General features: G+C 36.4%; 1 protein-coding gene across 1 annotated transcript in view; it reads right to left on the bottom strand.

Moving 5' to 3' along the window:
* The window catches only part of ETFA (electron transfer flavoprotein subunit alpha), an 85,735-nt gene that overhangs the window by 18,202 nt on the left and 49,836 nt on the right, over positions 1-17,697 (bottom strand). The window contains exon 10 of the mRNA XM_082836090.1: positions 168-233. Within this exon, the coding sequence (XP_082692216.1) occupies positions 168-233 (66 nt within the window). The remainder of the gene's footprint in view (positions 1-167; positions 234-17,697) is intronic.

The following is a 17,697-nucleotide window of genomic DNA, read 5'->3' as shown; positions in this document are numbered from 1 at the left end:
ATCTTCAGGCAGGGTACAGTAGCTTATTTATCTTTCAGTTCCCAGATTTGTGTTCATGTGAATGGTTCCACTATACACACTATAACTACATAGAAACATACCAGTCAAACCCAAGTTTTAAAATATGAAAACTTTTCCTCTTAGCATCTTTATTGTTGTGTAGTTACCTTGCTGTCTTTCATCCCAGCTAAATGTTGGATGGCTCCAGATATTCCTACAGCAATATAAAGTTCCTGAAACAAAAGAGACCATATCATTAGTATGTATTTATATTATATTATACCTTCCAAAGTATTTGCTATTAGCAACTCGAGTCTTATACCACAAGTATTTTAAATAGAATAGATGCAATATGTATTACTTAAATTATGCTTTCCTCCTTCTCTGATCTCCCTAACCCATAGTCCTCATTTTCCTCTGAATTCCTATAGTAGTGGTGGTATAATAATAAATACATGGATAATGAGAGTTATTGAGCATTAACTATGTGTCAACCACTGTGCTAAGCATTTTACATCAACTGTTTCACTTAATCTCACAATTTCCTGTGAGGTAGCACTTTTTTGTCTATGCTACTCATTTGGATAACCACACTTCAACTCATCACTCTGTATGTAACCATTCACAATACACACACATTGTATATAAACATATAGACACATACACTTACACATATTAAAATATATTTTGACTTAATTGTTTGCCTTCTCATGGATATTTGTGGAAGTGGTAATTAGGGTATATTTATTAAGCTTCATATTTAGAAAAACCAAAACTACAAATCAGTCTCAAGAGTCATCACACACACACAATCTCCTTAACTAAAAAATAACAAATTTCTCAAAGGCATAGAATGAACCTTTGTATTTCTAACGCCTAATAAATGGGTCACCGCACTGTAGTTTCTAAGTAAGTGTTGATGATATTTGCATCTCTTCCTACCCCTCTGCCCCCACTAATTACAAAGGGAATGATGACTTACTGCTGCTCTCTGTCCCTTTATCTAAAAATTTTAAAGTATCCATGTTTGACAAGTAAAATTCACTATCATCATGGAAAACTGACTTAATAAGTGCTTAATTAAAAGAGCTTAGCTGCTCTATTCTGTCTAGTAGGGATAATTAAAGCTTCAACTGAAAAGCTTTTCCCACACATAAACTGAACTAACAAGTCCTGGCTTGGGTAGGGGGTGCACCTACCATGTAACCAAAATAACACTACAGTTTTGTCACAAATGACAGTAAAGTTTCTCCTCAATATGAATAACATGGAAGGCATTGAAGGTGGCTCTGTCACACTCAGTTTTATTACAGGGCAGATACTTCGAAGTCAGTGACAGTGTCAGGTGGTCCCACTTTGTTTTCTGTACTGCTCATAATCTTATTTATGAGCATTGGAGCTTTTTAAAAAAGCTCTCCAGCATTGGACCTTTCTTAAAAAGCTCCCCACGATGCTCTAATGTATAGCTAGAGCTGAGGCCCAGTAAAACAGATGATTCTCAGCTCTTGTGCAGCTTGAAACCTGTAACTCGACACAGCACACTGACAGCATATCTCTGGGTCTCATCTTTAAAGGCATAAAGTGTCCATTGCTTCTAGAGCAGTGAGATACACTGTGTACCCCAGAAAGGACACAACCTAGCCCCCATTGTGAGTTAATCATCTAAAAATCTAAAATGAGCTGGGCTTGTTTTCTGATTCAACTTGCTCTATAGTTAACCATCAAAAGCCTGAAGAAAAGAAAGAGCAATTTGGCCTAAACAGACTGTGTCTTAGGGTGGAGGGTATACTGCAGAAAGTAAAATGTATGGGTGAGGATAAAAAGCAATCCCATGCTCCATGATTCTATCTTAAACATAATCCAATGTGTCAATTATGACCATACACAGCTGGACAATACAATAAGGCCCTGTCATTATACTGTCTTACCAGACATGGACACTCACATGAGTAATAAACAAGCACCACTATTTTCCATTGAAGATTTTACAGGTAACTTCAATTGATAATTTTAGCATCATTTCAGTTTATTCTGACTAGCATTTCTTTCAAGAAAGAACATTCATTAAATTATTAATCAAAATATACTTACTAAATCCTACATTCAGGAAAACCAGGCCAAAAAGTTCTAATGTAAAGATTTTTAAAGTAAGATATTTAGACAGACACTGTCTCACTAACCACTCTTTTAAGTATATTCTCAAAGCAAGTATTGGGAAGGATCAATAGTTCTGTAAATGAGTCTTTCTGACATACATGTCTTCATTAAAATTCAGCCAGTTTGGGCTTCCCTGGTGGTGCAGTGGTTGAGAATCTGCCTGCCACTGCAGGGGACATGGGTTCGAGCCCTGGTCTGGGAAGATCCCACATGCCACAGAGCAACTGGGCCCATGAGCCACAACTACTGAGCCTGCGCGTCTGGAGCCTGTGCTCTGCAACGAGAGGCCCGTGCACCGCGATGAAGAGTTGCCCCCGCTCGCCGCAACTAGAGAAAGCCCTCGCACAGAAACGAAGACCCAACACAGCCAAAAATAAAATAAATAAATAAATTTATTTTTAAAAAAAGAAAATTCAGCCAGTTTTAAAAGCTGCTCCATTTGCATTATAAAATGCTAATAAAAAAATGCTGATTCACTCTGGCACTACACATCAACATAAATATGATATAAATGAAATTTACTTTAAACCCCCTGAGAAATGAATACTGTTGGCTTTATCCATAAATGTCACTAAGGAAATAACAGATTCTGGGGCAAAGGAAACCAAAGGCAAGTGGTTCCAGGGTCATTCCCTCCTTTCTGACCAGCATACATTGCCCAAATAGGTCCACATGACCAACAGGACCTTATTTTATACTATCTTGCAAACATGGTTCTCTTAATAAATATAAAAGCTTTGAAACAACAGCCCTGAACGAGTCCTGAGATTTTGGCTGCTGTTCTGAGATCTGATAGCTCTCTAAGGCAGGAAGAGAGGCTTTTTTCTTCTTTTTTAAAAAAACGTGTACAGGCAATTAGACTAGTGTCATAGGATGCTTCCTCATGGTTCAGAAAGCATTTCTGTATTTCAATAATAATAATTAGTATGTACAAAACTCTCCACAGATGCTAATTTATGGAGCACTTTAGACACTGCTTCACAACATAACAAGGCAATGCCTGCCCTGAGGCACTTTCTTTCTAAATCAGATAGTAAGATAATTTGGAGAGAAAATGAGAGGCAATGTTGGAGGGGAGAACAGCAATTAAGGGTTCAAGAAGAGGTGGGATTAAAGAAAGGAACAGACACAAAAGGAAGGAGGGGTAGTCCTGGAGATAAAATCCTAGTAGCCTTTACAAAGGGAGGGAAATCTTGAAGAGTGAGAGACTAGGACAAACTACACAGCTGGTAGCAGTCTGGGTGGATCATCCTGCAATTCAAGGATGGAGACTGGTGGGAAGAAATAAAGCCACAGAGCAGTAAGAGAACCAGAAGTTATTCTGAAATATAAAGAAGGGACAGCACCTTCTTCAATACAAACAAATTCTGGCAGAAGTAAACACAAATCTCTCTTCCTTTGCCAAAGCCTAAAAAAGACTACAGCTGTAGACTCATCCAAAGAACTTACGGGCAGATGTCTAAACTACTCTAGAGTGGGCTCAGATAAAAACAAGAATGGGGCTTGGAAACTTCTGCATCTAGTGTGGTTAACAGAGGTTTGCAAGAGGAGCATATTATTGTTGTTTAGAATCTAGCCTCTGGAATCTCACTGCTACGTTTAAATGCCAGTTCAGCCACCTAACAGACATGAGACCGTGGGCCAATTATTTAACCTCTCTATGCCTCAGCTTGCTCATCTGAAAAACTGGGATTCTAAGAATCCCCACTTCATAGGGTTACTGTAAGGCTTCAGTTCTTAGCATAAGTATCTGGTTTCCCAAGACACTGGTGTGCCACTCATGAATTGAGATTTGCTCAAACATTGATTTTCTCAGCCCACTGGGTGACCAGTGGACTCCTGGGGTGGTCCCAGGGCTACCATGTACAGCTGAGCAGGCTGTATACTGAACAACTCTGAAGGGAGGTATCATTCATATCAGTCGTTAAAGATCTGCATTTTATTACAATAATTTTCCAACAGATGGCAGTAAAGTAACTTGAGAAAGGGGTACTTTTTTCCTAATTCATACAGAAGAGTTGTCTGGACTAGTAGAAGTGCAGGGCAGCAAGAACCCCCTGTGGTACAAACACTGTCATTGTCTTAAGGATGCCATAACATGGTTTTACTGTTGTTGGTACAGTTATACGTTACAGGGAATATAAAGACAACTAATTCTTTGTCCTGTGTTCTCGTGAAGCTCACAGTCTAACAATGTAGGTTAAGGTAAGATAATAAAAATCTGTAATTCATTACAGGAAAAAATCAGGGTGTGATAGAGCTCTGGTCTCTTATGCAACCCCTTACTTTCTGTTCCTGCCACCGAGAAGTGGAAAGGCCTTTACAAGCAGGAAGCAGTTCGCAGGATGACAGTCCTCTGTAGTCATTTCTATCCTCTGCCAAACAGGAGTCCACTTTTATATCCATCTGTTCCTGTTCCCTTAGTCCTTCAAACAAAATAAGCTTTTAGAAGAAGTTTTATTGATCCTAGCCTGATGATAAATCTGTATGTCTGAAAACAGAAAGACCGGAATGAAATCTTAACACTTTTACAGAAATCTAACCAACCTGTGGAATCGACATGGTCAGAGTATCCCCTGGTGGATGATTTGGGTTTGGGCTGCTTTCTTCAGAAAGTATGTGCTAACATCATTCTCCTGCTTTACCCAAACCTTGTGCAGGAAATCTGGAATTGCAAGAGGTATTTATTTCTGAGTCCTGCTCTCTAGAGGATTCTGGTGCAAAAGCTAAGGAGAAAATTTTCTTATTTCCTCATTGTGATTTTTGCCTAACGTTATTAAATCCAAGAGATATACAATATGATGTGAGCTACATAATTTAAAATTTTCTATTAGCCTCATTAAATAAAGTAAAATGAAATAGGTGAAACCAATTTTAATAATATAATCTCAATTAAGACTAGCCACATTTCAAGGGCCCAATAGCCACATGTAGCTTAGTGGTTACCATGCTGGACAGCACAGATCCAAGATGATTTAAGAGCAAGCTAAAGAAGGGAATTCCCTGGAGGTCCAGCGCCCACTGCTGAGGGCCTGGGTTTGATCACTGGTCAGGGAACTAAGATCCCACAAGCCATGAGGCATGGACAAAAAAATCAAAAACAAACAAAAAAACAAGCAAACAAACAAAAACAAGCTAAAGAAGAGCCTTCTTGTAAGCTCTAAGAGGTACTGTAGAGCATAGTTTGATAGTAGGCCTCAGGATAGAATGACATCAGTCTCTTGTGTCAGCTTTGCTTGTATTATCTCAGAACAAGAACATTTATAGGTTGTTCAAACTCTGTGAGAGAACCAAAAAGGAAAGTCAGCAGAATGACGAAGCTGAAGATGAGTGTAAGAGACATGAGACAGCAAGATTAAACAAGGGAGCAGCCAACAGAGACACAAATAGATGACAAAAATCCATCAATTTTCAGGTACAGTAGACCATCATAGGAAAACCAAAAGCAGATGAAAATGACTGGTTTAAAAACAGTAAATTTATACTCTGAAACTAATTATCAAATTTTGTTCTCTAGTAAGATATTTTTTCTTAAAATTTTAGAAAAACCTGAAAAATCTATCCTGAGAAGCTCACAATTCTTAAAAAAGGGTACAGGCATACTGTGGAGATTTTGCGTGTTCTAGACTACTGCAATAAAGCGAGTATCCCAATAAAGCGAGTCACAAGAAGTTTGTTTCCTAATGTATATAAAAGTATGTTTACACTCTACTGTAGCCTATTAATTGTGCAATAACTTTATGTCTAAAAAAACAACATACCTATCTAAATTTAAAAATACTGTATCGCTAAAAAAATGCTAACCATCATCTGAGCCTTCAGCAAGCCATAGTAGTAACATTGAAGGTGACTCTTCACAGATCACCATAACAAATATAATAAGATCAGAGACAGATGGGTTCAGATCCTGGTTCTTCCACTTAACATCTGTGTTCTCAGGTAGGTTACTTAACCTCTCGAAGGCTCAATCTCCTCATGTAAAATGGAGATAAATACCTGCAGCTAATAAGGATTGCTGCGATCATTAAATAACAGAATGCATGTGATGTGCTCAAGATATTAGACATTAATGCTATTATTATTATTACTGAATGATCACTAAATCTTTAAACTAGAAGGCATTAGACAACCAACTACCATATAAATTCCACTTTAAACTACTTAAGTAGTTTACTATTGTAATAGTAACTATTACTATCTCAAGGCAAGTTGTTACTTAACTTGATACAATTCTTCTGGGATAATGTACTGAGGAAATTTCTTTTTATTGATATTTATTAGTTTCTGTTTTGCATTTAGTACTAGCTGTAAAGTTTGAATTTCTGCCCAACTTTCTAGACAGTGCTGGCCGGCCTAGGAAGTTGAGGTGAGTTTCTTTACAAAATTCTAACACAATCTTCATACAGGTACCAAGACATGTCAAATTGGTCATACAAAAAATACATATATCAAGTTGAAATTACACTTTTTTTCTAGAATTGGAACAGTATTCTGCTGCAGCAACTTCAGATCTGCTTTACTTTAAACAAAGTAGAAAGGAAAGATTTAAACATTTACTTTTTTGTTTATATGAAATATGGCTATGAGAGGAGTAGTTAAATCTGGAGCTTTCCAAGTAGAAAAACCAGGCCAATATTACTTCATCTCTTTAAAAATCAGGTTTAAAATATCTTTCCTACCAAGTCTCCCTTTCTAAATAGAGTTGGGGAAGGAATGTAAAAAACTACATTTATTCAAAGATAAAAAATTTTAAAGACGTCATATAAGTAGTTCTCACTAGAGTTCAGCAATCCAATGTTACGTGCTCAAAAACAATACCCTATGACTACCTCAGACAGGACAAGTTTTACAGAATGGCACATGCTCTCTCAACCTTGTTTACTCAGAAGACTACAGAGGCATAAACTTAAACAGCAACTGTTACAACTAAAACACAACACATACACAGGACAAATGCCAGGTTAGGAGTTAAATGGAATTCATCATAACAAATAATGAACGTCTCTTTGAGAAGTAGATTAACTGAATTATGTTTTCTAATTAGGGCAAGTCTCCTGTGCATTAATATTGCTATATTTCATCCTGCTGCTCATTTAAAAGGCCAAACTATTTCCTCTGTTTGCCAAATTGTGTTTAAGTCTCTTCTCTTTTTGGAAGAGGCCCCAAAACGCAAAGCACAACTATCTGTGGCCCTTTTCTCAAACAGCTCTCTGCCTATATTATGAAATTCTCAGGCAGGATTATGGCTAAACTGAGTTTTACATGAATAGAGAACTTTACCCATACTCTTGGTTTGAAGCTGAAGGTATGTCCCATCCATCAGACAATGCTCCTATACTAGGACTAACTCAGGTTTTATCAGGATTCAAGATGGCATAGTAATCATCACAACTACATGAATTGTCTATAATATTGCCAGTAACCATGTTCTACTTTATATACATTAACTCACTTAACTATGACAACTCTAAGGGGTGGAAATTCTTCTCATTTTACAGAACAGAAAGCACAGGCTCAGGCAGCCTGCTGAGTTGTTCAAAGTTATATACACCTAGTAAAAGGCAGCCTCTTAACCTTTAATTTTTCTTAAGAGAATATTTTGACAATAAATTTTTAATATTTAACTATTTTGCAATTAAATGCTTAGCATTTATGTAATTAGTTTCTATACCAATTCACAGATTTTCTACGGTGGGGAGATATTCTTCAAGTATACCTAGAATGATAGAAAGCAAAGCATATTATATAAAATTATTATATAAAATTATTCAGATGATTAAATTACAATGAAATATTTGGGTGTATGACATCAAAATATTTAGATATACAATCAGTCTATTACAAACTTTGCATTTTAGCAGATCAAATAAAAATTTTGACTATAAAATTTTTTATCAGTAAGGTTTTTTAACTGACATGGTTAGTTAGATCATGCTAAATTATATATACCTATATAGAATTTTGGAGTACTAAGGAAACTCTACGAATTTAGGCATAATCTTTTTATTTAATCAATGAAAAAACAGAGGCCCCCAAAACCAAAGCTGGCAATTGAACCTGACTTCCAAGTACTATTCTTTTCACTCACCAAGCTACCTCTTTCCCAAAATTACTAAGAAGGCCATTGTTTGTGCACAGCCTTTCTTGATGATTATTTAATCTAAAATTATTAAGATAACTTCTGTGCCAAGGAGCTTATGAAAGGTACAATGTAACCAGAGGAACACAGTTTGGAGGTTCTTCAAAAAGCTAAACAGAGAATTACCATGTGACCCAGCAATCCCACACCTAGGTATACCACCCAAAAGAATTTAAAACAGGGACTCAAACAGATATCTGTATGTGCATGTTCATAGCAGCATTATTCACAATAGCCAAAAGGTGCAAACAAAACAACGCAAGTATCTATCAACAGATAAATGGATAAACAAAATGTTCATGGGGGCTTCCCTGGTGGCACAGTGGTTGAGAGTCCGCCTGCTGATGCAGGGGACACGGGTTTGTACCCCAGTCCGGGAAGATCTCACATGCCGCAGAGCGGCTAGGCCCGTGAGCCATGGCTGATGAGCCTGCGCGTCCGGAGCCTGTGCTCCGCAATGGGAGAGGCCACAACAGTGAGAGGCCCGCGTACCGCAAAAAAAAAAAATGTTCATGGACTATTACTGAAATATTTTTCAGCCATAAAAAGGAATGAAGTTCTGACACACGTTACATGGATTAAATCTGAAAACATGCTAAAAGAAGACAGTCACAAAAGGACAAATATTGTATGATTCCACTTTTATGAAATATCTAGCATAGGCAAAATCATAGACACATAAAGTAGATTAGGCATTACCAGGGACTGGGGTGGGAGGGAATGGGGAGCTACTGCTTAATGGGTATAGAGCTTCTATTTGGGGCCATGAAAACTTTGGGGAATAGACAGACAGTGGTTATGGTTGCACAACATTCTGAATGTAATTAATGCCTCTGAATTGTACATTTAAAAATGGTTAAAATGGTAAATTTCGTTACATTTTACCACAATAAAATCATCAAAAAGTAATTTCCTTGACAGAATCCTTTACATAATTATCCGTCTTCAAAACACTTAATTCTAGAATCCTATGGTTTCAACAACTGTCAAAAGTAAATAGTTCAACATAACATTAAAAAAATAACAATAGGTGAAACCAGGTAAAAGATTGATGGGAATTATCTGTACTATTTTTGCAATTTTTCTGTAAATCTAAAACTGTTCTAAAATGTTTTCTTTTGTTTTTTTAAAAAGCAACTAGAGTTCTCTGTGAAGTTCAGCCCAAGTTACACAAAGACTCCTTGAAGCACATTTTAAAGTTATAAGAATTGGAGCAGGGCTAGTAATGTAGAAAAGGGAAGTGCCTATAACACAATAATAAATTTACTATTCTTCCAACCTTACTGGAGACCTTCTAAGTAATCTCACTTTAAGGAAATGGAAGATATTCCCCTGCCCCAAATACCATTTCCCAAATTCCTTTTCAGACTAAGTTTAGTTAATATTAATATATAATTATATTAAAATAAGTTATTAAAATGTTTTATACAAGATCCAAGTACTCATGTCTTTGGCCCTAAAGTAAGCACAAGGATTGAATTACATACTCTAACTGATCAACCATCATTAAATAAACATTTCCTTTTAGTACAGTGTCTTATGTTCTCTGACATGAATGTGCATGTTTATCTTATCAGAAACTGCACATGAGAAAAAAATTAGCTTTTATATGAAAGAACCAAAAATACAGTTAGAATTAGAATAGAAATTTAGAATAGTTTTATTCAAGTTGCCACACCACGACAACTACAACAAAGATTTGCTGTCTACTCTTACTGATTTTCGTGCCAGCTGTTAAATGAGATTGACCACCTACATGTCAATTATATCAGTGGAATCTTTTTTTAAAGTTCTAATATATACATTAAAAAATTCAATTGTCTCTCCAAAACTTAAAAAATTTAACTTTATACATAAAGTAGTAATGGATAAAAAACCTGGCTGATATTTGTCCTCTGAAATAAATGTTTAGAGAAATCAGTCTAATAAAAATTAGCTAAGAAAATAAAGCAAAGATTTAATTAGAACCCAAAGATACAATTACAACTAACTTTTAGCAAAGAAGTTTTTAACTACTGCACAACCAAACTATTTATACATCCAAATCACAGTTTATTAGTTCTACAACTTCTCCTTTGTCATTTTAAGCTTCACTGTAAGGGCTTCGATCATCCAGGCCATGTAATTACCTTTAAGAAGCATGCTTAGGGTGTTTTCTGGACTACAGGTCCATACAGCATTTCTCTTTGTCCTCTTGGGAATAGAACATCAATTGCTTTCAGCTAAATGCACTCACATATGAATATTTTAGTACAATTTAATGCTTCTACACCAACCCCAAAGGAACAGAGCATCAATTTGTGAACACTGTTCTCTTGGAGTTAAAAGCCAAGCTGGATAATGCAGTATGAAAGGGGTTGTCAATCTTTAGCTTTTTAGCAAGTCAGAAAAGCAGTCCATAAATTCAGTCCCAGCTGTGTACAAATAACTCCATAAAATTTATTCATACACAGATTTTTCAACATTAGTGAAATTTTTCAAGAGAACCCCGAAACAAAATTTCTTGTCTTGCTAAATTCTCCCCAAAACTGCTTCTTCATCTAGTAACTATTCACCTTGTCTTAGAATTATAAATGAACCACTAATCTGTTAGTAAAATACCAAAATACAGACAAAGTAATCTACTTCCACTAAGTGTAAAAACACATTTTCCTGGCATTAGGTAACAGATTCTTTAATGACTGCAATATGCTTATATGTTTGGATGATTAGGAACATAAAGTCATCAACAGGGCTTCTAAAAAGCAATCCAGAAAAAAAGTTAAATGGGAACTACCACTAACTATGACAAGGCTTAAAAAGCCATATTCATTAAATTCTAGTCAGAGCATAAATCTGACACTCTGTTAAGCTCAACACATGTTAATTAATGTCCTAACAAACTATCAGGTATTAGTTAAAGAATTCAATACCTCTTCATGATTTCAAAACAAACAAACTTTCAGCTAACAAGGATTTATAATAGTAATGATAAAAATAGCTAATTCACAGTACTTATACTATATGCCAGGCACAGTTTTAAGTGTTTTACATATACTAACTCATTAAATCTTTAGAACTGCCATATGAAGTATACAGACTGTTACTATCACCATTATACAGCTGAAAAAACTGTGGCACAGAGAAGCTAAGTGATCTGTCCAAGGTCACACAGCAAGCAAGTGGTAATACTAAGAACTGAATTCAGACAATCTGGCTACAAAGTCTGGACTGCTAACATTTTTAACCATTATATGACACTGTCTACTGTAGGAAACTACTTTAACATCATACCTAGTGGTGAAACACTAGAATTCCCTTGAAAATAAGAGATAGGGATGTTTATCAATCAAAACTCCAACTGTGGAGCTTGACAAATTAATTCTAAAACTGTGAAGAACAGCAGAGAGCCAAAAATGGCTAAGACGATTTTGGAGAAGAATGAGGGAGAGGGGTATTGCCCAACTAGATAATTTTATTATAAAGCTTTAGGTGCAGTATTGGTACAATGATAACAACTGATGGATAGAACAGAACAGGGAACACAGAAACAGACTTGTGCATATATGTAAACTTGATATGTAAGAGGTAACACTGTAGATCAGTGGGGGAGAAAGGAAATGTGTAATAAATGATTAGCTACATGAGGAAAAATTAAATAGTTACTTCACACCAAACAAAAAATCAAATCAAGTAGATTATAAACCAAAATGGGAAAAGCAAAACTTTAAAACTTTTAAGAAAACAAATACTGATTAATATTGTTAAGACCCTGTCTTAGGAAAGATTCCTTAAATAAGACACAAAAAGCACATATCAAAAAAGAAAAACTGTTCAACAACGTTAAAATTATAAGCTTCTGTTTATCAAAAAATATGATTTAAAAAATGGAAAAGACAGCCATAACGGAGAGGAAATGTAACATACATAACAAAAGATTAGTATCTAGAATATATAAAAGAACTTCCAGAAATTGATAAGAAGACAGACAATTCTATAGAAAAATGGGCAAAAAAGATATAAACAGGAAACTCAGAGAGGGAAAAAGCCATGAATGGACATTTAGCATATGAAAAGATCCCTCACTAATAATCAGGGAAAAGCAAATTAAAAAACACAGTGCGATTTCATGCCCATAAGACTAGCAAAACTTTTTAAAAATCGTAGTAAAACATAACTAACAAAGAAGTTACCATTTTAATCATTTTTAAGTGTAGTTCTGTAGCATTAAGTATGTTTGCCTTGCTCTGCAACCATCACCACTACCTATCTTTGGAACTATCATCTATCTCTAGAACTGCAAAACCTTAAAAAAGAGAAAATACCAAAATACAGAGATGATGAGAATAAAGGTAAATTTTATAAACTGTTGTTAAGTGTAAATAACCACTTTGGAAAATAATTTGTCAATATCTGGTAAAGCTAGACATTTACTGGTAACTAAGCTATTCCACCCTTAGGCATACTTCTCTAGGGAAATACTAACATACAAGGAGACATTTAAGAATCTTTATAGCAACATTACTTGTAATAGCAAGAATTTATAGACTACCTAAACAAACATCCATTAATAGGAAAATGGTGGAGTTATGATATATTTATATACTAGAATACCATAAATCAATGTAACACAAATGAAAAGATGCTACCCACATTAAATGAATGAATCTCACAAACAAAACTGACTAAAAACAGGATAAAGAACACATACAGTAAACAAAGCTGGTATAGAGGGAATATACCTTAACATAATAAAGGCCATATATGAAAACCCCACACGTAACATCATACTCAACAGCGAAAAGCTGGAAGTTTTTCCTCTAAGATTAGGAGTAAGACAAGGACGCCCACTCTCACCAATCTCATTTGATATAGTATTAAAAGTCCTCACCACAGCAATTAGGCAAGAAAAAGAAATAAAAGGCATCCAAAGGCATTCCTTGGAAAGGAAGAAATAAAACTGTCTCTATTTGCAGATGACATGATATTATATACAGAAAACCCTAGCTCTCCTGCCCACCTGGCAGTGGTGCATGGAAGGCAGGGGTGTGGACCCCGGCCTGCCTTTGGTCTTCCACCACTGCCTCTCATGCCATGGGCACTCTAGCCTCACTGCACGTCTCATGACAGGCCCTCCCCACAGTGGGGTAAGGGCAGGGGTGTCCTGCCACCGCCATGCACCCCGCTCAGTGTGTGAGAGCATCTCGCCCTGCCCTCAGTGGTGCCCCTGCAGTGCTCCGGGTTGCCCCTCAGTGGCCCAAGCTGTGGCATCATTTCCCATTGCCAGCAAGGCCCTCGAGTCCCCACCGCGATGGTACGACCATTGAGCAGCTCTCTCGGGATATTGAGAGGTCTTTTCCAGAGATGTTCATGAATGGGCTCCTTTCCATCCTAGAGGTCGACCTGAATAGATTCTCATCATTCTATGTGATTTCCAGGGCACCTATCAGGCACCAGAGGGGGACCATGGACACCTAGGGGGACGGGAGGAACCCCCAGTGACTGGCTTCCGGGATCTTGGCACCCAGGCTGGAGGTATGGCCCAAGCTCCTGTGGTGGGAGCTCTGAGTCCAAACTGCTGGACTAACAGAGAACCTCAGACTCCAGGGAATATCAATCAGAGTGAGGCCTCCCAGAGGTCCTCATTTCAACACTAAGACCCAGCTCTATCCAACTGCCTGCAAACTCCAGTACCGGACATCTCAGGCCAAACAACCAGTGAGACGGGAATACAGCACCACCCATCAAAAAAAAAAAAAAATGAAATGACAAAAAAATATGTTACAGACGAAGGAGCAAGGTAAAAACCTACAAGACCAAATAAATGAAGACAAAATGGGCAACCTACCTGAAAAAGAATTCAGAGTAATGATAGTAAAGATGATCCAAAATCTCGGAAACAGAATGGAGAAAATACAAGAAACATTTAACAAGGATCTAGAAAAACTAAAGAGCAAACAAACAATGATGAACAACACAATTACTGAAATTAAAAATACTCTAGAAGGAATCAATAACAGCATAACTGAGGCAGAAGAACGGATAAGTGAGCTGAAAGATAAAAGGGTGGAAATAACTGTCAGGGAGCAGAATAAAGAAAAAAGAATGAAAAGAATTGAGGACAGTCTCAGAGACCTCTGGGACAACACTAAACGCACCAACATTCAAATTATAGAGGTCCCAGAAGAAGAGGAGAAACAGAAAGGGACTGAGAAAATATTTGAAGAGATTATAGTGGAAAACTTCCATAACATGGGAAAGGAAATAGTCAAACAAGTCAAGGAAGCACAGAGAGTATCATACAGGATAAACCCAAAGAGAAACATGCTGAGACACGTATTAATCAAACTATCAAAAATTAAATACAAAGAAAAAATATTAAAAGCAGCAAGGGAAAGTAACAAATAACATACAAAGGAATCCCCAAAAGGTTAACAGCTGATTTTTCAGCAGAAACTCTTCAAGCCAGAAGGGAGTGGCAGGAGGTATTTAAAGTGATAAGAGAAAAACCTACAACCAAGATTACTCTACCAAGCAAGGATTTCATTCAGATTCGATGGAGACATTAAAACCTTTACAGACAAGCAAAAGTTAACAGAATTCAGTACCACCAAACCAGCTTTACAACAAATGCTAAAGGAACTTCTCTAGATACACAAGAGACGGAAAAGACCTACAATAACAAACCCGAAACAATTAAGAAAATGGTAATAGGAACAAACATATGGATAATTAACTTAAATGTAAATGGATTAAATGCTCCAACTAAAAGATATAGACTGGCTGAATGGATACACAGACAAGACCCGTACACAACCTGTCTACAAGACACTCACTTCAGACCTAAAGACACATACAGACTGAAAGTGAGGGGATGGAAAAAGATGTTCCATGCAAACGGAAATTGAAAGAAAGCTAAACAATAATGCTACTAAATAACCAAGAGATCACTGAAGAAATCAAAGAGGAAATAAAAAAATACCTAGAAACAAATGACAATGAAAACACGACGACCCAATACCTATGGGATGCAGCAAAAGCAGTTCAAAGAGGGAAGTTTATAGCAATACAATCCTACCTCAAGAAACAAGAAACATCTCAAATAAACAAACTAACCTTACACCTAAAGCAATTAGAGAAAGAAGGAAAAAAAAAACCCAAAATTAGCAGAAGGAAAGAAATCATACAAATTAGATCAGAAATAAATGAAAAAGAAATGAAGCAAACAATAGCAAAGATCAATAAAATTAAAAGTTGGTTCTTTGAGAAGATAAACAAAATTGATAAAACATTAGCCAGACTCAACAAGAAAAATAGGGAGAAGACTCAAATCAACATTACTAGAAATGAAAAAGGAGAAGTAACAACTGACAATGCAGAAATACAAAGGATCATGAGAGATTACTACAAGCAACTATATGCCAATAAGATGGACAACCTGAAAGAAATGGACAAATTCTTAGAAAAGCACAATCTTCCAAGACTGAACCAGGAAGAAATAGAAAGTATAAACAGCACAATCACAAGCACTGAAATTGAGACTGTGATTAAAAATCTTCCAAAAAACAAAAGCCCAGGACCAGATGGCTTCACAGGCAAATTCTATCAAACATTTAGAGAAGAGCTAACACTTATCCTTCTCAAACTCTTCCAAAATATAGCAGAGGGAGGAACACTCCCAAACTCATTCTATGAGGCCACTATCACCCTGATACCAAAACCAGACAAAGATGTCACAAAGAAAGAAAACTACAGGCCAATATTACTGATGAAAATAAATACAAAAATCCTCAACAAATTACTAGCAAACAGAATCCAGCAGCACATTACAAGGATCATACACCACAATCAAGTGAGGTTTATCCCAGGAATGCAAGGATTCTTCAGTGTACACAAATCAATCAATGTGATAAACCATATTAACAAACTGAAGGAGAAAAACGATATGATCATCTCAACAAATGCAGAAAAAGCTTTCAACAAAATTCAACACCCATTTAAGATAAAAATTCTCCAGAAAGTAGGTACAGAGGAAACCTGCCACAACATAATAAAGGCCATATATGACAAACCCACAGTCAAGATCACTCTCAATGGTGAAAAACTGAAACATTTCATGTAAGATCAGGAACAAGACAAGGTTGTCCACTCTCACCACTATTATTCAACATAGTTTTGGAAGTTTCAGCCCCAGCAATCAGAGCAGAAAAAGACATAAGAGGAATCCAAATCAGAAAAAAAGAGGTAAAACTGTCACTCTTTGCAGATGACATGAAACTACACATAGAGAATCCTAAAGATGCTACCTGAAAACTACTAGAGCTAATCAATGAATTTGGTAGAGTTGCAGGATACAAAATTAATGCACAGAAATCTCTTGCATTCCTACACACTAACAACGAAAAATCTGAAACAGAAATTAAGGACACACTCCCATTTACCACTGCAACAAAAAGAATAAAGTACCTAGGAATAAACCTACCTAAGGAGACAAAAGACCTGTATGCAGAAAACTATAAGACACTGATAAAAGAAAGTAAAGATGATACAAACAGATGGAGACATATACCACGTTCTTGGATTGGAAGAATCAACATTGTCAAAATGACTCTACTACTCAAAGTAATCTACAGATTCAAGGCAATCCCTATCAAATTACCAATGGCATTTTTCACAGAACTAGAACAAAAAATTTCACAATTTGTATGGAAACACAAAAGACCCTGAATAGCCAAAGCAATCTTGAGAAAGAAAAACAGAGCTGGAGGAATCAGGCTCCTGGACTTCAGACAATACTATAAAGCTACAGTAATCAAGACAGTATGGTACTGGCACAAAAACAGAAAGATAGATCAATGGAACAGGATAGAAAGCCCAGAGATAAACCCACGCACATATGTTCACCTTATCTTTGATAAAAGAGGCAAGAATATACAATGGAGAAAAGACAGCCTCTTCGATAAGCGGTGCTGGGAAAACTGGACAGCTACATGTAAAAGAATGAAATTAGAACACTTCCTAAAACGACACACCAAAATAAACTCAAAAGGGATTAAAGACCTAAATGTAAGGCCAGACAGTATAAAACTCTTAGAGGAAAACACAGGCAGAACACTCTATGACATATATCACAGCAAGGTCCTTTTTGACCCACCTCCTAGAGAAATGGAAATGGAAACAAAAATAAACAAATGGGACCTAATGAAACTTAAAAGCTTTTGCACAGCAAAGGAAACCATAAACAAGAAGAAAAGACAGTCCTCGGGATGGGAGAACATATGTGCAAACAAAGCAACTGACAAAGGATTAATCTCCAAAATACACAAGCAGCTCATGCAGCTCAATATCAAAAAAAAACAAACAACCCAATCCAAAAATGGGCAGACCTAAATAGACAGTTCTCCAAAGAAGATATACAGATT

This window comes from Leucopleurus acutus, assembly GCF_964270905.1.
Source record: "Leucopleurus acutus genome assembly, chromosome: 1".
NCBI classification, from domain to species: Eukaryota; Metazoa; Chordata; class Mammalia; order Artiodactyla; family Delphinidae; genus Leucopleurus; species Leucopleurus acutus.
The sequence above is the reverse complement of the archived record's forward strand: the minus strand, read 5'-3'. Positions and strand labels throughout refer to the sequence as shown.